This window comes from Camelus dromedarius, chromosome 8 (genome assembly GCF_036321535.1).
Source record: "Camelus dromedarius isolate mCamDro1 chromosome 8, mCamDro1.pat, whole genome shotgun sequence".
Classification (NCBI taxonomy): Eukaryota; Metazoa; Chordata; class Mammalia; order Artiodactyla; family Camelidae; genus Camelus; species Camelus dromedarius.
In genome coordinates, this window is record NC_087443.1 from 78,373,276 (window position 1) to 78,399,972 (window position 26,697).

A 26,697-nucleotide genomic window follows, 5' to 3' on the forward strand; every position below is an offset into this window, starting at 1 on the left:
GATATTATTAACATGAATATTAAATGTTAAAATCAAGACAACACTATAATGAAATAATGACCCCTGTTAAAGTGTTTAGCAAGTACCTGATATATAGTAAGCATTTACTAAACTTTAGTTATCATTACTACTGCAGAAACATTGATGCCAGGTTATGTCCTATGGCAAGTGTAATAGGCAGGAGGTAATATGCCAAGTCTCTCCATGCTCACCTCCAATAAAGCAGTGGATTTAAAATGTGTACAATGTTTTGCTTGTTGCCACATTGTAATATCAAAGGTCTGGAAACCACCTTACGCCCATCAATAGGTGACTATTAAGGAAAGTATGGGATATTCATGCTTTGCAGCAGTGAAAAAGGAGGCACATGCTCTTGTGTAGATGTGGAACCATCTCTCAGGTACGTTATCAAGTCAACAAAACAAAGTGGAGACAGTGTGTCGGGTCTGCTTCCCCAGCAAATGCTCATCTGCTCAGAAAATCTCAGGAAGGACTCAGAAGATGCCGGGAATGGCATCGTCTCGGGAGAGGGCAGAGCAGGACCAGGAACTGGAGTGGAGGGAAGACTTTCTTTTCACTCTTTTCCTGTTTTATACTCTTGGTTTTCCTTCTTTATCTTTCAGGATACTCCATAAATTTTTAGAAGTTCCTCACTTTAAAGAAGGTAGTAACTCCTCACCAGGCACCGTCTCCTCCCTATTCTGATGCCACCGGAGCGGACACACACGGCCGCCAGTGGGATGTCCACACCTTCTGCTCACCAGGGCAGAAAAGAAATCCTGGGAGTCACTGGAATAATCTTCAAAGATTCTCACTATTTTTTCTCAGATGTCTTATACAAAAATGAAATAAGCCCGTGGCTACCAGGCACTGATTAGAACAGTGACTTCTTTTAAAATGTCACTTGTCTGCAATTTGTTCCAGCCCCTCTGTCCCCAAGTCCCAGACAGTGAACAGGCTGAGCACGGCGAGGCCATGTGGGGCAGCAGGGAGAGATGGAACACAGAGGGTCCCCTCAGAGCACTTCCCAGTGGTGGCAACTGAGGTGGGAGAGTCAACAAGGGGGTGGACCCCACTTTCCTTTTCTCACAAACCAACAAAACAAGGGTACCTCTTGGTTTCCTGAGCCTGGTACGCAGAAACTACCCCTAAATGGTGGCGGTCACAGACCTTGTCACTGGAGAGGGGATATGGCTTCCTATGGCAGAGTCGGGCTTTCCTAATTTGTACAGAAAAATCTTTCCAACTGTGTATTTCAAAACCTGTCAATTCTGTTTAAGTATGTACTATCATAATCTCTACTCAGCCATAAAAAAGAATGAAATAATGCCATTTGGAGCAACATGGATGGACCAAGAGGTGATCATACTAAGTAAATCAGAGAAAAACAAATATTATGTGATATCACTTATATGTGGAACCTTAAAAAAAAAAGCAAGATACAAATGAACTTATTTACAAAGAGACTCACAGCCATAGAAAAAAATTTATGGTGCCCAAAGGGGAAAGGCAGGGGGAGGGATAAATTAAGAGTTTGGGATTAGGCAGATACAAACTGCTGTATATAAAACAGACAAACAACAAGGACCTACTGCACAGCCCAGGGAACTACATTCAATACCATGTAATAAACTATAATGAAAAAGAATATGGAAGGGAATATATATATATATATATATATAATATATCAGATTATATATATATATATAACCGAATCACTATGTTGTACACCAGAAATTAACATTGTGAATCAACTAAACTTCAATTTTGAAAAAATGATAAGCAAAAAAGTCCTAAAATAGCTCTTCCTTTCTCTGTTGCTTCCTTTTATTAGAAGTTCTCTTAAAGAATCAAAAACTTAATCACCAGGGATGCAGTCCCAATCTGCTAGTTCCCTCTGCTGTTAGACTCTTTAAATTAACATATTATTTAGATTCATGGAGACCTAACTATCTATCTATTGACCTACCTACCTACCTATTTCTTAATTATCTACCTGGTTCGATGTAAATTCCTGTGTGAATGGTTCTGTGCAAGTCAGATGTCCAACTTGTGAGTTGAAAGAGTTAGAACAACTCCCAAGGGGAATGCGGTCGTAAACTGGGGAAAAGAAAAGTGTGCAGCCGAAGAAACACTTCTCTGACAACGTATCGATCAGGCCTTTCTGTGGATTCCGAGACGCACGGTTGTCAGTCACTGGTCCTCAGGCAGGCTGGCCCAAGGCAAGGCAGCCACATCTCTTTTTCCTGTACACTCTGCGTGCAGGCTGGACTTTGACTTCTCTATTCATGCCCCAAATTTTAAACTCCATCACCCCTGTGAAGACCTGTCATGCTCAGGGGCTCTGCCCGTCTTAGGAGAAGTTGAATAAACCATTAGCCTCTGCCAGGCGTTTCTATTTCTTGGACTGAAACGCAAAGCTGGCTTCCTGAGCCTGCCGCTCGGGGGGGGGGGGGGGCGGCTGGGGCACCGTGGGTCTCCTTTAAACAGCGGCAGCCCCTCCATCCCCTTCTCTAAGTTGCATCATCCTCGTGGCTGATATTCTATAGCTCAACGATCCAGCGAACTCGCCTGCCCAGGACTGAGCTGCACACTAGGAACAACCAAAGGACCTGCCCAGCGCTCACGAGTTCCATTAAACTCTTCTCTTGGACTCAGAGTTGAGCTCCTGGGACCTTGTACGGTGCTTACTTGTGTTCCTCTAAAACTCATTTTTTGTTGTGAAATGTATTCTATTTATAACTTAAAGATATTAAGCAGAGCCCCCATGTACCCTCCTAGATTAAGCAGAACATTCCGTGGGCTTCAGCCGTCCTCACCGAGCCCCTCCCAGATCACGCTCACCCAGACAGAACCGCTCACCTAAATTTTGTGTTGCTCAATTCATTGTTTTTGTCTGTAATTTTCCCACCTATGTAGATCCCATATACAATGTATTTCCAGTATCAAAGATCTGAATAGCAGGCACAGAGCCAGCTGTCTTAAGGTAAGGACATCATCACATCTGTTGGCAAAAAGCTTTCAGGAGATGAGTTTAGCCGACTGGCTAGACTGCAGCTTCCCTGAGAACTGATGGGATGTGATTCTGGGGAGACAGAGGTGAGCCCTGGATGAGTTCTGAAAACCAGAGGCCGGCCCGGGCTGGCGGGCGGGAAGACTGTCGGGGCACTGGGCTGCACCACCTTTTCTGTTCCCGGCCTCACTGTGTCCAACTGCGGACCTGAGAGCTAAGTTCCAGCAGGGCACTTCTCTGTGCTGACATGTGGGCTCTGGGCTGCCCCAGGTGCAGGGCAGGGAGGGAAGAGCGAGGACCTCGTCGACCCAGCACTGAGACCAGCCAGGAAGAGACCTGACCTGGAGCAGGCAAGGCCATCACCAGTGCACACAGACCCTCGGCACAAAATGAGAAGAAGCTGTCTGTGCCTCAAGACACTTTGCCTCCTTTGGATGGAAAATGCCATCATGAACCAATCTGATAGAAAATGGTGTTTTACTGCTTCTTTCCAAATATTAGGGTGATGCATAATCTTTCATATTCTTAGACGTGCCCCTGTTGAGTCACTAGCCCCCACGGGCACATGATCCCAATGATTATGGCAATTCAGCTCCCATTAGGAAATGAGCAAGTGGAGGGCGGTCGCTAAGGAGGGGGACCAGCACAGCAGCCGGACTGTCAGAAGAACCGCAAAAGATGAGCGAGAAAACCACGGAAGACACACACCGGCCCAGAGAGCACAGCTGTTTGGGGACACTTAACAGCCCAAGGCAGGTAAATAACATAGAAAACACATTTTAGAATCATTTATCTTCAAATTAGTTTAAATTTGTTACAGGTGTTTTGGTTTTGAAGCTGAAACCAGCTCACTACAAAGATTGTCTCTCAAGGTTTGTGCCTCAGCCCCGTGGACCTTCCTGCCTCCTGAAAACAGACTGGAACCAGCCAATCAACCAAAGAAACATTGCTGAACAAAGTCGGCTTCCTTGAATCCAAGACCTCATTTTCTCCCACATGTGAATGTTTCCAGAGGTGACATTTTCTCCCCTCAAACATTGGACCATCTTACAACTGACTGTGTCTTAGAAACACAATAACAGGAGAGAAACCCTCACACTATCTGGAATTACAGGACACGGAAGATGAAATGAAAGAAGGTAGAGTTAGTTGATGGCCCATAGAGAAACGACCAACAGAGGAAGCAGATGAGCTTTTACACTGGACAAGGCTGGTGGGTATTTTTTCTGCTTTTTTAAAAAATTGAAGTATAGTTGATTTACAATATTGTGTTAGTTTTAGGTGTGGAGCAAAGTGATTCAGTTATACATATACATTTTTTTGAGTCTTTTCCATTATAGATTATTATAAGAAATTGAATGTAGTTCCCTTTTTAACTGGCCAAGGTTTCCTCTTGGCTGCAGATGAAAACTTGATTTCCTCATGGGGAAAGGGGTGTCCGTTTGGTACCCTGCCTCCCACCCGATCCAGACTTCTGTTTAAAATCAGCCAATAATTGTTTCAGCATATTTCTGTGAAATTTCGACAGGGAGATGCTGCAGCCCAGGCAGGGAGGCAGAAAGGGAGGAGAGAGGGGGCAGCAAATGGGATAAACAGCTCCTGACAAAGAGGAGAGGCTGGGGAGGAGAAGCTGTGCTGGGGACCTGCAGGTCCCAAAGCCCGTTCACGCGGTAGGAGCAGAGCTGGAGTTGGCGTCTTCGGGAAGAGGAAGGAGGAGAAATGGGAGCCGGAGGGGAATTGGCTGCAACTTGAAGGTCAGACAGCGAGGATGAAGGGGCGTCCGGAGACGGAGATCGGCTGGGCTGGGGGGAAACACACGAGCGAGTCCTTCCCTTTTCAGGAAACAAGAATTCCTGTCCGTGCCAGCCCTTCCTAGACAGTAAACAGGTTTCTTCTGCTACAGGCGCCAAACTTTTCTCCCTAAAGAAGTAGACTTAACGGGGGTGGGGGTGGGGCGATGGCCAGGAAATAAAATCAGCTTGGGGACAGAGGTGGCAGTAGCTACTGGTCTCTGGAAAGAGCCTTCCCCTTCTTTTGGAACCCAGAGCAGATGGGGTGGGGGGAGCTGTTGTTAGATGTCAATATGGTGCTGGGACAAAATCATGAAGCCCTGGGCTCAGAAGAGCTCTCTGGATGCCGAGGAAAAGAAAATGCAGCGTGTTCATTATTACTGTTCTAGGGCCAAGTTTCAAGGTACCATGTGGGGAATTGTGCACACAGCTCTCGTTTACGGGAAAGGCTCATTCAGGCCATGGCTGCAAAGAGTCACATAGATTATCCTGTCCCCGAGAGAGAGTCTAGAACGGACACTAACGAGACGGAGCTGTTTTTCCAATTAGGTCATGATCCTAGACTCTTAAGGTTGTTGAACAAAAGTCTCAAAACTTACAAAAAATATTTGGAAGGGCAAAAATAAAACACACCCACACATACACGGGTGCACACGCGAACCCACACGTGCCTGCCTGCCTGTTTCCTAGTAGAAGGATTACCTTGACAATCTTGCAGGTGATAAGAGACACAGTTCCAGTTAATTATTAGATCATACCTTTCTACCTTCCACCAAGAAAATAGTCGCAGATTTTCAATTTTCCCCATTATCCTTTATTCCAAAGCATGACCCAGATTCCTGAAGCACAGAAAAGGAACATTTTAAGCTTTTCTCAAAACTTGTTGCTAAAGGTTCCAAAAGGGACGATTCGAAGTGATAATTTTTTCATTAAGGCCTATTTTCTTAAAACTTTCTTTTCTCTAAATTGTAAAGGCAATAAATGATCACCATCAAATTTGAAAGACAGCAAATAAAAGTCATTGACAATCTGTCACTCACAAACGTGTTCACGGCGACTTTCTCTGGGAGGTATTGTACATTTATGGGGGAGTCATACATGCCTTTTTCTCTTTATTTCTTTTATTTCCATTTTGGATATAGCTTCTACCTAGACAGGAGCACCCTCTTCCACACCAGCAGCACATAAAAACGCAGGCTCGTTAACATACTACGGTTTGGGAAGATTTATTGCTACTGCCGGCCACCATTCCACTTTTCTTGATAATTCTGGCAGGATTTCATCTCTCCTTCTCCTCTTGATTTTCCTGGGTGCTCTGAGAATTACCAGGCAGGTAATGCTGCATGGTCAAAATTGATTTTAAAAAATCAAACTGACCTGCCAGATGTCAAAGGGAGCAGCAGAGGAGAATCTTGGTTAAGGCTCCTGCAGAGTGGAATGTTCGCACAGGGCCCGTCCTCATCCCAGGGTGTATGTGTGTGTGTGTACACGCGCGTGCATGTGCGAGCATGCATGCAGTGGGGGAGGGGTGGCCCCGGGTCAGACTTTTACTCCAGTGTCCTCATCTGAGTTTTCAGTACTCCAGAAAGGGAGAAAACAAAGTTCAGTGTGGGTCTCTCCTGCTCTTTCAAAGGAACTGTTGACCTCTTTATATTCGATTCAACTATCTACTGAGTACCTACCACGTAGCAGGTAGCGTTATAGAGCACTCGGGATGCAGCAGTGCAAACAACAAGACCCTGATCTCCCGATTCCTGAAAGAGCGTTCACTCCAGCCCTTCCTGTCACCAGTAACCATCACTTCCACTCCACTCCACCCGCACAACCAGTGACCATCACCTCTACTCCAGCCCTTCTACGGCCAATGACCATCACCCTCCACTCTAACCTCCCCTACCAATGACACCACCTCCACTCCAGCCAATGACCATCACCTCCACTCCAGCCAATGACCATCACCTCCACTCCAGCCAATGACCATCACCTCCACTCCAGCCAATGACCATCACCTCCACTCCAGCCCCAACTCTACAACCAAATTCCATACCTGAAATGTATCCATACCCAGAGCTGCTCTTCTTCTGAACCAGTAAATCAAACCGTCCCACTCTCTGACCACACACAGTGACTCTTATAGCTCACAGAACACTACTCTCTCCATACCTTTAACATCATCCCAGAAGACCTCAAGTCCTAATCATCTCTGTGGAAAACTTGGCTGGCTGCCTACTCGGTATCTATTCATGTCTTTTTTCTTACTTCGAGAATCTTCATTTGTTCAAGACAGTAGTGGGGTAAAAACCATATTTTGCTGTGGTCAGCTACTACTATGCCCAGTGAGATATAAACAGGAGTCCTCTGGGAGAACTTCTGGGAAAGTCTCAAGAGGGATGTCTAGCTGGTACTCACTGTGGATTTGGATGTGATGGCTGGAGCCCTGGCAACTACCCTGAAAGCATAATGATGAGGGTCACCTCAAGAAAAGGGGAGCAGGAAGCCAGAGGCTTGAGTTCCTGACAATGCCATGGGCAGGCCATGCCTGCCCCAGACTGCCCACCCCTGGATTCCTTTGACAACAAGCATAAACCCTTACATTGTCAAGCCACAGCTTTTTGGATGTGTAGTTACTCAAAATTAGACACAAGCTGTAATCGATCTAACCCCATGGATGGAGGTCTGGGTCCAGATCGGCAGGTTAGCGGCAAAACAGGTCTGAGTCACAGGGGGTGCCTTGTTAAACCCAGAATCCAGGATGGCCCAGCTTCAGCATCTCCAACTCGGGAGACACGAAGCAGGGCCCGAAACGGGCATGTCTGAGTTCCCGGGGTGGTGGTGGGTGGGTACTAGGCTGCTATTCCAGGAACCACACTTTTGAGACCTACTAGGTTATAATGCAGTGAAGAAACAAAAACAAAAACAAAGTTTTGTGACTCAGCACCTTGCTATGAAAAATGTGGTCCACAAACGCCAGCGCCAACACCTGGGACCTTGTTAAAGGCAGGGCCTCAGACCTCACCTCTAACTCCGAAACCAGAATCTGCCTTGGAGCCCCTTCCCAGGAGGGCACGGCACAGACTGCACGCCCAGAGTCACCCCAGGGTCCCTGCTCGTCACAGCCCTCCAGAGGCTGAGGGCGGCTCCACCTGGCCCTCTGCTTCTGCACCCCTGAGGGTGGGAGGAAGGGCACAGACTGTCTGCACTGGCCCATCAGGGCTTCCACTCCCAAGCCCTTGAATCGCTCAGTTTCAATGGCCAAAGTCAGTTTCATTGGTCAAAGCGGAGGGACGCACAGTCCTGCCGTGGACCTCTAAGGGGATGAAGACTGTGAAAGAAGTTTTAAAGATTCCCAGGTTAGACTTCTGGTTTCCCAGCCGCTCCTACCCCTTCAGCTATGCTCAGACCAGGCACTAAGGACGTTCAAAAAGGTACAAGTGTAAATGTAACCACTAGAACAAAGATACAAATCTTCTTAAAAACCAGAAAAAACATTATAAATGAAAAGCAATGACTACATATCTTAGAGATGACAGTTAGCAAACAGAACAAAATACAAATTACAAAATTATGACAAAGTTGGCACCAAACATCAGTCATTCCAATGAATGCAAATGGACTTAACTTGCTCCTTAAAAGAAAAAGATATTCAGTGCAGCTTGCAAGCGAAGGGAACATGGGCAATGCCCGGCAGGGCTGCAGGTGAGCCCACCTTTCAGCCCAGAAATCCCACCACTAGGAACCCACTCTCGTGGGCTCACAAGATGGTCCACACACCTCGCCTGTGACACTGGCTGGCTGGCTCTTGTCCTCTGTCAGTAAACAAGCCAAGGGCAAAAGGCACAGATCTAAGGGCGGCGGGTCGGGCGCCCCGGGAATGACAGCCCTACACAGAACAGACAGACTTCACTTGGACAAACCAGGCGCAGATCCGGTGCTGAACTGAGGGTGTTGCCTCCTGCCCTGAGAAATTCAAATGACCAAACCAAGAATGAATCCGATGTGTGGGAGCTGACTGACAGAAACCAGCAGGGTTTCCAAGTTAAGGAACACGTCAAAACGATGTAGAAAAGGCCCTTTTGAAAGCCAAAGGGCAGCAAAACACAAAACGTGTTAGTATCTCTAATGATACTAACACTTGCAGGCAGCTTAGGGTGGCCTCCAGCCAAACCAGCGAGAGAGGACTCGTCCAGAGCAGATTAAGGACAGATGAAGGCCTTAATCCCCTTGGACGGGTCTGGCGTAAACCCCGGGAGATCCAGCCACAGGCAGACCTTGCTGTTCCCACATTTGTGAACGACACCCTACGGCAGCGTCTGCACTTGGGCGCTGAACGTTAGCAAGTTGCGATGCTGCCTCCGGCCCCAGCAGGGCTGCCGCTCTCGCGCGGCCTGCTTGCCTTCTGGCAGTGATTTCAGTATATACTGCATCTCCCCCTTCTTTACAAAAATGAGTAGAAAACGGGCACAGGACTCTGCTTGGGACTCACTGGACACAGTTCGGCTGAAATGAGAATCATCAGGTGTTGGAAGCAGCCGGCCTTTCAGCTGTACTCGCGCCCCTGGACGCCAGCCAGGAGCTGGTTGATTTCGTGCTGAGTTGTGAAGGAAATGAACAAAATTAAAGAGCCGATCTGAAGTGCTTAAAAGGATCAAAGACTGGGCCTAAAGAGTGAGTTACAAAATTAGGGATTTTACAATACCGCTGAGGGCTCTGATCTCAGAATTCCCTTTCTCAAAATGTTTTCCGGGACACAGTCAACTTCCACGTGTGTTTTCAGGGCTCTGACTGTCCGGAGTCCCCTATTTCAGTGCTTTGGGGGGCTTCGGCCAGGAAGGAGACGGGCTTGCCTGACACACAATACCTCCACTTCCTGCCTTTCCAGGTCAGTCGGCTTCCTCCCTCCCACCCCAGTCAGACCCTCGTTTCCATGACAGGATCTGGAAACCCCATTTGGGGAAGATAAAAATACCTCAGAGGGTTCCATGTCAGGAAAGGAAGTGAATTCCAGGGCTGTGGGATTCCCGTGGAAAAGGCCCCGGGTTCCCCTTCTCAGCACGGTGGGGACCGCTGGAAGCACTTCCTTGCCTGGCTGACAACAGTTTTCTGGTTTTCCCAGACGCTTTTTTCAAACCTCAATCATGTCATCCCAAACTCAGCGGGGAACATGTGGCGCTGTGTGCTTCTAAGAATGCTGCCCCCTTTGAAGAACTACTTTTGAATATCAGAACTGGAGAGACTGCCCAGGGCCTCTGCAGCGAAGCACATGCCACATGAAAAAAGCTAAGCCGAGTGAGTCAAGCGGCTAAAAGAGCGTGAATCCGGGCTGACCAAGTCGCAGTCCAGTCCGAACGCAAAGGGTGAGACCCTTGACAGGAGCTGGTTTTCTCTGCCTCCATCTCCCGAAACTACTAGGCTTGTATATTTCATGTCCTCTCATTCCCTGGTCCCTCCCCAAATGACCATCATCGCCCAGTGAAATAAACAGGTAGCACTGTACCCGATAAACGCTCACTTTCCAATCCCTCCCGTTTCACGTAGACTTACTTCCTCACTTATTTCTCGTCATAAAAAACAGCATATTTATTTTATGGGCTTGCCCTAAGAGGCAACTTCGGCATAGGAAAACGGAAAGACGTTCAACTGTTTCTTAAATGCTGCAGTGAATATTTGTGTCTAATAGAAGAATTTCGCTTACACCCTAAAGAGGGGAGGGATTTCTTTGCAAAAAATAAACTTATCACTATCTTTACTGAAAAAAAAATCATCATTTTGGAGCAAAGTGGAAAAGGCAAAAATCACAAAAAATTACAAGCTCCTTCTGAACCAATATCTAATACACGACTCTGGGGAAAGGAGAGACCCCTGTGTACTTTTATTCAGACTCATATTGGCCAGGAGAGGAAATAACTTCCTTCTGACATTTTTAAATGTTCAGTTAATACAGCTGAGTGTTCTTTTATATAAACGTGCACCACTGGCAGTGAATTATACAGAGTGACTATAGGATGGGCACTGTTCCCCCTATACCAAAACCCTCGTCTTTTTTTTTTTTTTTCTTTTTTTTGGGCAGAATATCTGGATTCTTGATTTCAAAGCACTGAGGAAAAAAAAGACAGTTGATTGGTTTTCATTGGGCTTTTAAACTTCTAAACACCCCTATCAAGTTTTCTAAAAGTTCTCTTAGAAAGGCAGTTCGCCTGGTTTCCACCCTCTGGTTCTGTCCAGCTCCTGTTGTCCTTGGAGCTACTGTTTCTCCTTGATGCCTTTCAAAGGAATCTTTTGGTCCAAGCTGCAGGGCGAGTACAGTGCCCTTTAAAACGCGGAGTCTCCAGGCAGGCAGTTTTCAGGTTGCATTGGTGCTTGTTGATTTGTTTAAGAAAACACCTCTTAAAATGGTCCCAGTTAACATCAGACATGTTCGCATCCAGGGAAGCAGGTGAAAGACACAAGGAAACTGTGCCATTTGTGCTCCGTGTCTGTAAGTCCACAGTTAGTTCAAACTTAAACGTTTTTGAAAGTGGTCGTTTGTGATAGGTTAAAAAAAAACTTCACAGAGAACAGTTTTCAGACAACTGAAAGTCACTTCTCGATAACTCTGTACCATGACTCACTGTCTCTGTATTTGTTGATTAACCAGAAATGGCATAAACAGGTTTGTAAAATCCTGCACCACATTTATTAAAACATCCTGATGCATCTCAGCATGGTTTACAGTGTCCCCCAATTTCCTGGACAGCAGAGATGGGGACATCAGCTACTTGGAATCCCGCAAGGTCAGCTCCATTGACTCGGTACCTGCTCCATCCCTCAGAGAGGGTGGGGCACAGGCCTCCCCAGGATGCCAAGTTTGTGCCCAAGACATCCTCTCAGAAAGATGGAAGACATTCAGAACACACAGGATGGAAAGAATCAGGAATACACATTTGGAGATCTGGGGTCTACTCCCTCCTGGTTCTGCCTCCCATTGACCAGTGATGGTGCACCGGTCAGCCCGCCAGCTGGCCTCAAGTTTCTCATCTATACAATGGGATAGTAATCATCCTACTCTGTGAGAAGGATATGGGACAATGTGAAAACTTAAAAACTGTAATGCACTGGGCAAAGGTGAGCCTTTGTTATAGTTTGCCCAGCCTTAAAGTGGTCCATATCTAAAGGACAGACTTAAAAATATGACCCTTAAGTGATATGGTTAGACTTTGTCCTTTCTTTCAAATCTAATAAAAAATACATACCCAAGGAGGCACAGAGAATGAAGACAGTTTGTTCATTCTTTGTTCCAACCCCACGCCCAAAGTCTCTTTCCTGCCCATGTTGCCAAATTGACTGGATGAAGGCCAGTGAAGGTCAACGCGGGTCAGGTTCTGTGGCCACCTTATATAGTGGGATGGGCACGGTCCTTTGCGTGGGACAAACCGAGCCATCCTCCCGGCCCTGCGGGAGCTCTGGGGGAGGGGACTCTGCTCTCCAGCTCCAGTGACCTTGTGCTGTCCCATGACTGTGCCAGGCCCCTGCCCTGAATCATGCAGGGGCTTTTCTGCCGGGGAACAAGCAAGAGAGAAAGGCGTAGAGCCACCTGCAGGAGCTGGAGAAGATCAGAGGCCCTTGGTGAACTTCCAGTGCAAACACCGTGAGCCTGAAGGGGGCAAACACCAGCCCCGCCTCTTCTGCATCTTTTCTTTCACCCTTCTCACCTTCAAAGGTACCCTGACCACTTTGGTCAGATGTAGAGGAATGCAAGTCTCCGCACTGGGGTGGGGAAAGGGGCGAGGAGCATACCGCGAGCTTCATGCCAAACCTCCACCCCACCCCAGGCCCCTGTGGGCATCAAACACAGTCAACCTACACATAGAAACAGAATTTCTTGGAAAAGTCCAGTCTCAGTGGGACAAGGTCTAGGTCACATAGGTATGCCCTGGAATCGGGGAAGAGATTGTAGTGAGAAGAGGGTTCAATCAAGGCATGGGGTTTCCAATAAGCACAGCAGATCACCCGCTGCCCAGAGCTGGAGGGTTTGGGGTGGGCCAGAGAAGAGGTCTCTGGGTGCTGAGCCCCCAAGAGACCCTGATGGTTCAGTCCCAACTCATCATGAGTGGAGCCAGACTTGGATAAACCCACCTCAAGGACACAGCTGATGAAGTGCGCTGCAGAGAGTCCTGGCCGTGGCCGTGGCTACGGCCTGCTGTGATTTACACGCTCGGGGATAACTCCTTTCCTTCTGAAGATGCCTTTCTCCCATTAAGGCTAATGGGAGTCATATGGCTGCAACGAAGGCATTTCATTTTCCAGATTTTCTAAAAATAAAATGTGGTGAAGGAAAACATATGTATTGTTTCTATTTGGGATCGTAAAAACACAAACAAAAGGAATCAGAGAGATTCACAGCCCCAGAGATCTCGTTCCTTCCCGATTATAATAGCAGATAGGTTACTTGTCATTAAGTAGGTTCAGGTGGGGGATGATCTGGAGTCCTGCTCAATTTATTATACGAGCACCGTTTAAGTAACGGTTTTCTTTTTATCCATTGAAAAATACATCCCATCTTTTCTTTGATGATCAGGCTACGGAAAGGTTTTCTGAGCTGGCAGACTATGGAATGGTCCTGTATCATGGTTCACAATAAGAGCTGTATTCCAGAAAAGTTTACTGGAAAGAAAATGATTTACAAGGAAATTTTATTTTCCTAACGACTTTCATTATTCACTTATAATTATGTACAGTAAGGATTTAATCAGTATCTCTCAGATGTTAAAAACAAAAACAATCACAGTTAAAAACACCAACATCCTTTTTAACTTACACGGTTAAAGGTGGTGGTAAAATGTTAGAATTCAAAACACCAACAGCACCCTGGGCCAGGCTCAAATCTTCACAAGGTAGCAACTCTGAAAATGAACTTCCTGTCTGCCTTGTCTCACTTAAGAGTAGTATTTTATTAAAACTGGCAAAATTTGCTCAGTCTTCTATTGGCATTAACATTCCTAATCTCCCTCTAGGATCATTTCACTGTGTGTTTTACTCATCCCATTATTTGAATTTGCAGACATCTTTAAACATGGTCACACCTCTGTGCACAACTAGGTCCAGTGCTTGGAACCTACAGACACATCTAGTCACTGTCCAGCAATGCGGGTTCCCCCCCGGGGGACCGATGAACACACAGTGGTCTGCTCACCATCTCCTATGTCTGAATGTGACTAAGTGGGGCTTGAACTAAGCATCCTGTCCCTTAATTTAGTGTCTTGTTTATGCCCAAGTCTAGGCACTACTTCAATTCCTTCCTTCCCTCCACTCTGCACGGAATACATCTGCCAGTCCTGTAAAGTCTACCCAACACCTACCTGGAGCCATGCCCTCTTCTCCATCACCGTTCCTACCGCTCACCTGGATGGCTCTCCTGCTCTGATGACTTCACCTGAGACCCTGAGAAACTGTAAATCAAATCATGCAGTCCTCTGCTTAAACCTCCCCAACAGCTTTCCATCACACCTAGAATAAATCACAAACTCCTCTGAGTGTGATCGGACTTCTGCCCACCTTCCTGAGCTCCCCGGGACCCCCTGCACTCCTGCCCCACTGGCCTTGGTCTTGTCCCTTGAATGTGCCACCTCTGTTCTGTATCACGTCAAGGGCATCTCATCAGTTGTTCCTTTCGTCTAAAAGGCTCATCCTCTCCACCTGCACAAGGTGGGCTCCTTATCATGTAGGTCCTGGCTGAAATGTCACTCAGAGATGCCTTCCCTGCCCTCTCTGCCTAAAGGAGCCAGCATGTAACCAGCTCAGTCACATCACCTGATTCCAGTGCTCTGCAAAAGCTCTATCACCACCTGAAATTTTCACGTTAATGCTTCTATTTGCTGCCCATCTCTAGCCACTCAAGAGTAAGTTCCACGAGAGCGGGGGCCTTGCTCTGCCCACTACAGTACTTAGCACCCAGATGACACCTGGCACACTCAATAAACATTTGTCAAGTGACACATCATCATTAACTCATGGCTCATGTCTTCACAAGCTTCTGGCACATGAGGAGCCCAGTAGTATCTTGAAGCCTCACTTGCCGACCAGATAATCGGAGATAATGAAGAGATACAGAATCCCCACCCACAAGCATCATCAGGGAAATTTTGACACTTACTTAGGGGTGAACATTCACAAGTATTTCTTAGGTACCGCCTACGGTCAGGCACCCTGTGATGAGCTAGGGGTGTGATCTGAGCAAAGAGACTTGGCTACTGGCCCTACAGAGTGGGCAAGTTGGGGAAATTGTGACAAAAGGATCAACACCTTATCCTGGGGGATAAACCCAATCCTCCCTCTTATAATAACACAAGCATATTATTTCAGAGGATCCTGTGTCTCAGTGGGCTCAGGGCAGGAAAAGCCTGTTTTGAGACGAAGCCTAATTCCTGAATGGCAGGGCCGTTTCTGTACTCTTCTGGCCTTTTGGTTTTTCTAAATCGCTCACTCTGCCCTGGAGGGTGTTGGAGAACTTTGTTTGCAGTAACTGGGCCACTATATTGTCAGGGGAGGCGGGGACATCCGACAGGGACAAGGGGAGAGGGGAGAACACCAGGTTGCGTGCATCCCAGCCCAACAGAGACTGGACAGCAGCAACAATTCAGGTGTATGGATCATTCTGTAACCACTTCACTTCCAAGGACACCAGTTCACGCCCTTTTCTTCTCCAAACTTTCATAAACTGAAGTGGCAAATTTGACCAATTCCAACTCCACGTATTCTCTCTGCACACTATCTCAGCAGAAGCACAGGTGAGTAGAAAATTAGACGAAAGCCACGTGGACTTAAGAGCGGAGACAGAGGAGCAAAGAGCCCAATCACACTTTGACTGAAATCGTTTACTTCCTAAATTGCTAGTCGTTGCCACTATAGCTTTTCCCTGGATTTGAAATTACACGCTTTCCCTTCCTGACACGACCACCAGTCTAGCCATGTGAGGGCAGTTCTCAGGAAGGAAGCAGCATGTCAGCTTTCTAGGCCGTGTAGACCAGGCAGCAGACCCCGATGTGTCAGCTGGGGAGAGCAAGATGTCAGACTGTCTGAGATTAGAAGGGGCGTGTGATCTTTGCAAAAAAAAAAAATTCATCCAAATTTTAAGGGGAAGTTTCTCTCCTGGAAAAGGAGTTAAGGAACCAGTTTGGGTTTGGCGAACCTCAATTTTAAGTTTCCCGCACCTGTGAGTGACACTAGGCATTCTTGCTGAATAATATGTAACAATAGGCAGCCTTCAGAAACTCAATGCATTTTAAAATTATCGTCTGGAAGATATTGCTGGATGAAGCAACACACTGCAAGACAGTTACGATATGTGGTTTTATCCCGATAAAGCTGTTATTAAATAAATCTTTTAAAAAGCAAGGCTGTTCACCCTGTTGACAGGCACGTGGACGGCAGGTTTCACACACGGCGGGGACAGCTGGGAGTTGCACGGTACTAAACTAAGGGTATTTCATGCTTGGCAGGTGGAACCTCAGAGAAATACTCCCGAACACTTCACATTCTGGTCTTCACTAGTCTTTTGACTTGCAGTCTAATTTCCTTTGGAGGAACTAATTCAACTCAGCTGCAGAGATTCCAGTTTTTGTGCGTTAAGTTTTATAATGTAATTAACGATTCACAACCAATTACATCATGTTAAAAATCCTTTTCCAATCCTTTCTCTGCTAATCCTGGCCTGCGTGCTGACTTGATCAATGCTCAGGAGAAAAGCAGAAAGCTCATTTGCAGCTCGGAGCTGAGCCTGCCATGATCAGGGATGCTTCAGTCTAGTCAAAGCTGTCTGAAGACACATGTCTGCTTTCGGTTTGTGGTTTGCGATCATTGGATGTAGTTCTGTAAGGAAATCCTAAGACTATAGGACTCCACCTTCAGAACGAGGCTTTTGCCTTCCATAAACCCGGCTTTCAAATCAATCAGATGCAGCTACTGTCACCTTGCTCCTCGTAGCCCTGGAACGCTCCACGACACCCCAGAGGGAGGCTTGAAATCTTTGCTGAGGACTACCCTCCACCCGGGGTCCTGAACCTCTTCTCCGTTACAGCATCCTGTTCACAACCCTTCAAGCCTCCAGGGACCCAAATACATTTTCTATCTGTCATTCTCCAAGACATGGTGCATTTCTGGATCGGCCATGTGCGCCATTCCACTCGCACCATCTTCTCCCTGAAACGTCACCTGTTCTCTCATTGGAAACCAGTCGCCCTCAGCACAAGGTTTGGATTATCCCATCAGCCTGACTTTGACTCACTTTGCATTTCTCTGTTTCTCACTAGCCTGTGTGTAACTTGGGACAGAGAAAGTTATTTTTCTCTTCCCTGTATCATCAGCAGTGCTGAGCACAGTAGTTCGTGTGTACTCTGTTTTCAATAAAACTTTAAAATGTGTTAAAGCTGCCTCCCACTTCTCTTTGTGTGTGTGCCAGCTCCCTCTACAGCCATGGTTATTTTGTGTTGTCACAACAACAATTCTCTAAAGACAAAGAAGTCAGAACGCAATAGCGCAAATGTCAAGTGGAAGTTCAAAATGACTGAGGGCTCAGGGCACAGGGTCCCAAACGGTGCAGGCTGATCATCAAGGTCCCTCGTGACGTCAAAGAGAACAGTAAAGACTCCTGGGAGGAACCCTGACACTCAAATTGCTGAAGGGAAGCCAGAACATAAGACAATTTCCAAAGCAGGAAATACACACAGCCAACAAACACATACAGCTGGCCCTTGAACAACATAGGGGTTAGAGGGACCGACATCAAAAACCCGCCTATAACCTTACAGTCACCTCTCCATATACGTGGTTCCACATACACAGATTCAACCAACTGCAGATGGTGTAGTAACGCAGCATTTACTACTGAAAAAGGCTGCGTTTAAGTGGACCTGCACAGCTCAGATCTCTGTTGTTCCAGGGTCTACTGTAATTTTGTCTTACTTGAAATTTGCAATTAAACAAGAATAAGATACTTTCATCTATCAAATTAGCAAAGCATAAAGATATATGTTCTCAATTCTAGAGAGACTGTAAGGAGACAGAAACTCCTACAGTGCCATTGGCAGCACACACTGCTGCCACATTTTGGTAAAGCAACTGGCAATACAGAATCAAAGGCCTTAATGATTCTCAAAGCATTTACTCAACAATTCTTCTTCCAGGGAAACAGTTGAAGAACACAAGCAGAAGTGTAGTTAAAAATGTGCACAAAGATATGCATTAAGTAATATTTATAGTGGTAAAAATTAGGAAATGAGCTAAATGCCCAGCATTAATGGTTTAAAAATTTAAATCACCATGTGATCTGATGGCTATTTCATGTGTTTGCAGAGAAATTCTAATAACATGTAAAATAGGTCACTCTGATTTATCCCTTGATTAAAAAAAAACTAACCATGTTTGAGAAGCTAAATAGTGTCAACAACAAACTTTATAGACATGATTTGAGTCTACTTGCATAAATGAAGAGGTATTTAATATACATATAGGAAAATCAGTTTTGTAATAATGACCATTAAACTAATCTACAGATTTTTAAAGCCCCATCCTCCAAAATCCTAGAATTATTTTTTACGGATGGCCAACTTTACAAAATTCTACTGGGAAAAATAAAGGAATGAGATCTTGTATTTCCTGTAATATGGTAGACTAGATATCCCAAAATACTTATGCTTTGTAACAACGAAAAACTTTGAACATAAATGCGCATTTACCTGTATAGCTCAGCTTGTAGAAAGACAAGTAAGAGCTCAAGAAGAAAAGTAAAGAACAAATTCAGTTGCCGTAAGGGCAACTGCTGATTTCTGGTCATCTAGAGCTTCGGATTTGAGGACAAAGAAGGTAGGAGACAAACCCTGGCACCTGAGAATGGAAACCAGTGCATAGACGCTCAGGTCATAATCACAGGCATAGGGCCAAAATTTACACAGCTTGCTTACGGTGAGCAACTACAAGCTGAAAATTTAGCATCACGCAAGCCCACCTGAGCGAGCCTGGAAATCTCTAGAGGAACTTGTCCTCTGTCTCAGACTCAGAGAATTTCCACAGGTCAAGTTCCAACGAACATGAGTTCCGAATCAACAGCAACAATACGTATGAACCAGAAATCACAAGGCATTCAAGGCAAGAGCCAGCGGACAAGCTAGACTGCAGAATCAGATCCACACACACCCTGGGTGCTGGAGATACCAGGCACAGGATCCAAAGTTACAGTATGGATCAAGGAATAAAAAGTTAGTCAAAATTATGAGTGAGGAGCAAGAGACTACAAAACTCACCAGAGTGATTTAAAAGAAAAAGCACACACACTAAAAAGCACTCTTAAAAATAAAAAAATAAATGCATGGAGATTTAAAACTCTGATCAATGTAGTTATAGTTGAACGTAGACTTAGTGAAGTAGATTATAAACCTAAGAAACTTTACTAAATGCGTCACAGAGTTAAATAAAGTACGAAAGATAGGCTACAAGAAAGGAGGACGGAATGAGGCAATATGAAATACACCTGATCAGAACTGAAAGGCAATAGTAGCAGAAATAAAGGGGAGGAAATAAAGAAATAGCTGGGAAATTGCCAGAACTACTACAAAGAACCATTATTTTCATAAAGCACAACGAATCTGTAAATAACCAAAAAGAAACCCACGTCTAGTAACATCAAATGAAGCACAACACCAAATACAAAGAGAACATCTTAAAAACTGTTCAAAGAAACAGTGCGCAGGGATGACAATTAGACTTATATCTGCCTTCTTCACAGCAACAGAAGCCTAGGGCACTGGGATAATGTTTTCAAAGGACTAAGAGGAAATAACTGTAGACATAGAATCATAAACCTTGCAAAGGCTTCTTTTAAGAACATGGTGAGACGAAGATGTTTTTAGAATTTCCACCTTTTCCAATTCCCAAACAAACCTGGGAGAGTTTAACCACCAAAAGTCCCTTTACTTGATGTACCACCAAAAGGAACATCTGAAATATATACTTCAGGAAGATGAAAATTGCTATCAACAGCAAAGACCTGACATGCATAAAGACAAGGTGAGCACAAAAATGGAAAACATAAGATAAATCTAAACACTGATTTTTATAAAAGTTACATTCAATTTGGAGGAGTCATGAGAACAAAGCAAGATAGAACCAAAAGATACAATAGCAGTAATGCGTCTGTCTGAGACAGTAATGGAAGCGAGAGAGCTCCAAGTTAATAAGCTGTTTGAGACATGATTAAAATACTGATCATCTTTTGGCTTTGGTAAGTTCGCATGTTACAATTTCTAGCTGGTGACTGAAAGGATAAAAATAAATAGTACAACTTCCAACTAGCAGAGGAAAAATAGAATGAGAAAAAAATTAATTCAACACGAAGAGACAGAAAGGTTAGGACAAATAGGAAACCTAAATAATGTGAGTGAAATGAATCTACATATATCAGTAATCAAACTGAGTATAAATGGTCTAAGTTTTCTAGCTAACATAAAGGCATAAGATGGCTAATAAAACTTTGCAACAGAACAGAGTAGAGGTCATAATCTCATCTCTCCCTGTCAGATATTAAAACTTATGATGGAGCTATAATTAAAACAAGGTGATATTGGAGTATACACAGAACATATCTGGAACTAAATGAAAATGAAAAAATACATATCAAAATTAGAAGGAAGCTTACCATCATATTAGAGGTTGGGAAAATATTTGAAGGACATTTATACCTTGAACTGATTATATGAAAACATTTGACCTGAGTACTTGATCTAAGCTTCCCCCTTAAGCTAAAAAATTAAAAAGAAGAATAAATACGAGAATAAATAGACACATGGAATTAATGCTAAAAGCAAATCAATGTAATAGAAAATCAGCAAACAATAGAGAAACATCATGGAACAAAACCTGGATCTTGGAAAGAAGTTCAGTAAAGTGGATAAACCTCTGGCTAAACTGATAAGGAAAAGAGAGAAGACAAATTATTAGTATCAGAAATAAATAAATCACTACACATCCCAGGATAATAAGAAAATATCATGAGCAATTTATTGGCAATGATTTCAACAACTTGGACGAAGTGCTAAATTCCTTGAAAGACACAAATTATCAGACTCAAGAAGTCATAGAAACTCTGACTAGTCATATAGAATTCAATTAAAGAAACTGAATTCAAAATTAAAGGGTTCCCACAAAGAAAACTTCAAGACAAGATGACTTCACCAGTGATTTCTACAAAACACTCAAGAAATAAATGTTAATCTTCCAAAATCTCTTTCAGAAATAGAGAACACTTCCCCCTGAATTATATAAAGCTGGTATTTTCCTGATTTCAAAACCAAAAACATTTCAAAGAAAATGACATGCCAGTATTCATTAAAAACAAATGAAAAAAAAAATCTTAAAAAGATTAGCAAATAGAATCCAGCAACATATTTATTTTTCGAAAGTATAATGCATCATGACTAAGTATGGTTTAACCTAGAAATATATAGTTAATTTAGCATACGAAAATCAACATAATTCTCCATATTTACAAAATGAAGGCGGAAAAACCCCTTTATTATCCCAATAGGTACATTAAAAGCATGTCGGTATTCAACATCCATGCATGATAAAAGCTTTCATCACATCAGGAATAAAAACAAACAGCGAAGCAATCTGAATATAAAATGGGCAAAGGATTTGAATAGATATTTCTCCAAAGAAGATAACTGGCCAATAGGCACATGAAAAGATGTTCAAATTCACTAGGGTATCATTAGGGAAATGCAAATCAAAACCACAATGAGATACCACTTCACATCCATTAGGATGACTATTACCAAAAGGAAAAAAAAAAACAGAAGATAAGTGTTGGCAAGGATGTAGAGCAATTGGCAGCCTTGTAAGAATGTAAAATGGTGCAACTGTGATGGAAAACAGTATGGCGGTTCCCCAGAAAATTAAACATAGAATTACCATATTACCCAACAACTCTACTTCTGGGTATATACCCAAAAGAATTAAAGCAGAAACTCAAACAAATGTTTGTACACCTACGATCATAGCAGCAATATTCACAATATCCAAAAAGTGGAAGCAATCCAGGTGACAAATGAGTGGGATAAACAGAGTACGGTACATCAATACAATAGAATATTATTCAGCCTTAACAAGGAAGGAGATTCTAACACACGCTACAACGTGGATGAACCTTGAGGACATTTTGCTAAGTGAAATAAGCCAGTCGCAAAAGGACAAACACCGCATGATTCCATTTATATAAGGTATCTAGGTAAATTCATAGAAACAAAGTAGAATGGTAGTTACCGAGAACAGGGAGTAGGAAGGCGTAATTCGTGTTTAATGGGTAGAGTTTCAGTTTTACAAAATGAAAAAGTTCTGTGCCTGGATGGCAGTGATGGTTGCAAAACAAAATGAATATACTTCATGCTGCAGAACTGAACACAGAAAAATGATTAAAATGGTAAATGTTTTGTTATATATATTTCATCAGAATGAAAAGAGAGAATAAATTAGGAAGAGAAGCAACCTTCCTCAAGCTGGTAGATGAAACCTTTCTATCTGTCCTTCTCTGCTAAACCCCCACAGCTAACAAGGGGGGAAGTCAAAGATGCTCGCTTTCATCACTTCTTTTCAACACTTTATTGTGTGTCTTACCTGGTGCAATAAAACAAGAAAAAAAATTCAAGGTATCAAGATGAAAAAAGGGTAGACAGAACTTTGTTCTTACATAATATTATTGTGTACATAGAAAATCCTAAGGAATCTACAAAAAAACTACAATTATTAAGTGCTTTCAGCAAGGTTGTGGAATTCAAGGTCACTGTACGGGTATCAATTATCTATGTTTGTATGTGTAACTAAAAAAGTGGGAAATGAAATTTATAAAAATCAGTGTCATTCATTTACTCTAGCATTCAGATTATGAAATAAATAAGGTTACACTCATACTTTCAATATGTGAAAGATCTTTATAATGAAAACTACAAAACATTGTGGAAAGATAGGTGAAGTGACATGAAGAATTTCAAAGGCATTAGTCTACCAATTGCTTAGTTTCAGACCAGTGATTCTCAAGTGATTCCGAGTGAAAGAAACCTTACACAAAGAAAGCCCGATTTGCTTTAATTTGTATAAATTCTAGAATAATGGCAGAAAAAAAAATCAGCGGTTTCCTGAGGCTGGGGGAGGATGTAAACTGACTGAAAAGAAGCCAACTTTTTCTGAGGTGATGGAAATATTCTGTATATCACTGTGGTGTTGGTTCCACGGGCATACAGGTTAAATGTGTGCACTTTAATGTTAAGTAAATTACACCTCAATATATAACTAATTAAAAACAAAAATGAGCATGTAGGATCAGATTGAGAGAACATTTTTAAAATATAAAATTAAAATTTGAAAAAGTATGGTGGTGCCTACCACCTGAATCCTTCGGGAAAGAGATACACCAAATGCAAACATTTTACATGTGGAAGTATCTGAAAGATTCCCATCTTTCAAATCCATAGATGGTAACGGAATAGCTTTTGGGAGTCACATAATATTCAAGTGGCATAAAAATTTCTAGAAGAAAACAACTGCGTAAGTCAGGAAAATCCTTGTATAAACACAAATTTGATATATGATTGGTATTTCCAACCAGTAAAGTAATCAAAGATTGTCCCATCAGCAGTCCACAGACAACTGGCAAACCGATATGAAAAATAGATCCCAACCTTACACCATCCGAGGAAACACAGCCAGAAAGATAACAGATTTAAACAAAGGCGCTAGAGAGGAATGTAGGCGAGACAAGCCCATTCTGAGTCTGTCAGCAAAAACAAAGGGGAGAGGATTAAGAAGATAATAAAAGCATCTGAATGTCAAAAATTACCGTAAACAGACATGACGACTAAATGCAATGTGGTATCCTGGATGGGATCCTGGAACAGAAAGAGGACATTAGTGGGAAAACTGGTGAAATGTGAATAGTCTGCAGTTCAGTTAATAACACTGTAGCAATACCAATTGCTTAGTTTCAGACCAGTGATTCTCAGATGCAAGTCGTTTTGCTCCCCAGGGAACATGTCTGGAGACTTTTTCAGTTGCCAATTATGGAGAAGAGGGAGGTGCTACCAGCATGTCATGGGTGGAGGCCAGGGATGCTGCTAAACATCCTACAATGCACAAGACAGCCCCTGCCCCCACAGCCGAGAATCATCCAGCCCAAGGTGCCAGGCGTGCCAAGGCAGAAATTCTGGCTTGGATGAAAGTACTGTGACTATAAGGAGAAGCTACATATACAGGATATGCAGGGACTCTCTGTACTATCTTTGTCACTCTTCTGTTAAGCTAAAATGATTTCCAAATCCAAAGCTTAAAAAAGTGGGATAAACAACATTAAAATGTAAATACAAAAGGATATTTTTAACATGAATAAAAATTCAAAACAGGCTAAAGAAAAATGACCAAAGGAAATAGAGGAAATGTACAAAAGAAGAAAAAATACCGATGTATAAAAAAACACATGAGAAAGTTAAAAAAAGTACAAATGATCATGTCGTGAATGTGATTTTTCACTTATCAAAAGAACATGAAAGTTTTTGTAATGTCAATACCCAACGTTCGTGTATGTTCAAGGGAGACGCTACTGAGGTATCCAGAGTGTAGCTTGACACGGCTGTTAGCAAATCATTTGAAATCTACATCAAAAAGCCTTAAAATTGCACCCATCCTTTGACCCAGAAATTCTAGGAATCTGGCTTCAAGAAAGCACATGAAATGCCCACAACGATTTCTCTACAAGGACATTTATCAACAATTGGTTATAAAAATGCAAAAATGGAAACAATCTATTTAACAAGATTTTCAAACAATAGCTTAGGTAAATCCTTACAATGGAAGCCTATGTAGCTATTAACTGATTAATAGGAGAATTTGTAGGACATGAACAGGAACTTGATAATCCATTGTTGAGAAAAAGCAGCCTCTAGAATGGTGTTTTGCATGATCCTCTGTTTGTTAAGAAAAGGAGAGGAAAGGAAAAATAAAAAAAAAAGAAAAATTTGTTTTATACATAAGAGGATCCAAATAATCTATTTGGGAAGATGTATTGAAACATTCACAATGCTGTTATCTGTGGGTAGTGGAGTTATGGCTGGTTTTTCTATTTCCCTCTTTTTGCTCATCTACATTTTAATTTTTACAATGCATATGTTTTACTTTTTCAATAAGAGGGGGAGAAAGCATAACAAAAGCAATGGGATTGGAGAAGAAGCTGATTACATTTATGCCCTTTTCTTAGCAGCATTTTCATGGATGATGTTAGACGTGGAGGGAAACCATAGTGCAACCAGCAACGCCATCAGCCAAGGTGGACCCTGGGACTGAGGACTCACAGCAGGATTTGCTACAATCAGTTACATGATCGCAAATTCTCCCCGATGTTTTGCAAAGCTGAATCTCCCCAGCGCACAACCCTGTGACCGCCTCTCCCAAACCCCGCTGCCTGGGCTCTGATGCTCCACTTTTCACAGCTCCTTTGCTGTGAAAGTGGGTCAGTAGGTCTTTGCTACCTTTGCTGAACTGAAGTGGGTCAGTAGGTCTTTTACACACACACACGCACACACACGAGGATGCCGGACAGGATGCCACAGGGACTTAGAGTCATTTGTTCACTATCTACATAGGCAGTCTGATCAAAATCACCTAAATACGGCCCATCTATACTCAAAAATGGATAAGCCTCTAACTTAAAACACCAGAGCCACTTACCTGCTGAACATACACCAAAGACTCCATATCATCTTGTTCAGCTACAAGCCTGGCCTTTCAATCAGCCTCCTGCCCAAGGTGGGAGCAGATTTTAAGTAAAACTCTGTATTTTTTCCCTTCATTTCAACCAACATATACATTTATGCACAGGAAAGACAAGCCAAGCCAGAACACCAAATATCACCATAACATTCTGCATGTTTGCAAGAGTGGGACCTCAAAGTTGGCTCTGAACCATCTAACAGACCACAAAGAAGGAGAAACATGAGGAACTGCTGGGGTCGGATCCTCTGAGGGGTTAAGAACCAGAGTTGTTCAGAAGATGCACAACTCTGGGAAGAGGGAGAGTGGAGATTTTAGTCCCTGTGGGGCCCACGTAAATGGCACTGAATAACATGAATGACCCACATCCTTAACATGGGCTTATGACTCAACAACAGAACACAAGGAAAGCAAGGCAGTCCTACAGAAGACCAAAATGGTGCAGTCCTTGTATGCAGTGCTTCGGCTAATTGAGAAAATGATGAAGAAAATCTGAATTTTGTAGCATTTGTCTTTAACTTCTGATTCTACAGACACCCACCACCTATTGGGCCAATGTACACGCTCTTCACCCAGACTGTGAGTTTGAATATTCCTTCAGGAAATTTATCACAAAAATCAGAGTAGGAAAGAGCAAGGAGGGAGCAAGTCCTAACCATAAGCGGCACAACAGAGGCTGTGTTCCCTGCAAAGAGAACACCTATGATGTGCACCTGCCCCAGGACCTCCTGGGCACATCAGCTTTGCAGGATCTGACCATTACCCCTAGGTAGTGAGAATCAAGGTACACAGTAGAGGGGAAATGCTGTCCTGCAGGGCAGCAGAACTTGCTACCCCAACATATGCCACTTGGTATAAGGATTATTTTGAGCTGAAGGCAACTGAGGGAAGATGGCATCAGAGGAATCAACATAATACATTTTACTAACTAGCCTTTATCCACCATTATTTTCCTCCCATATAATTACCTTCCCACTTTGACAACCTTGGAAGGCTAAAAATGCTTTCCTTTGCCCTGTCATTTCTCTACAAAATTATTGTTCTTCGTTGAAGATGCTGTATAAGCCAGAGTTCTAAACCACTGCTTTGAGTTACTTATCCTCCCCAGGTATC

At 43.5% G+C, this 26,697-nt stretch overlaps 1 protein-coding gene across 3 annotated transcripts in view; it reads right to left on the reverse strand.

Annotated features, from left to right (window-relative positions):
- Positions 1-26,697, reverse strand: part of C8H10orf90 (chromosome 8 C10orf90 homolog) — a 211,619-nt gene that overhangs the window by 27,442 nt on the left and 157,480 nt on the right. The window contains exon 5 of one of the 3 annotated variants that reach the window (XM_064488530.1): positions 7,498-13,091. The exons of the other annotated variants lie outside the window; for them this stretch is intronic. Within the exon in view, the coding sequence (XP_064344600.1) occupies positions 13,042-13,091 (50 nt within the window). The 3' untranslated portion in view covers positions 7,498-13,041. Of the gene's footprint in view, positions 1-7,497; positions 13,092-26,697 lie in introns of those variants that run through there. 3 annotated transcript variants of the gene reach the window in all.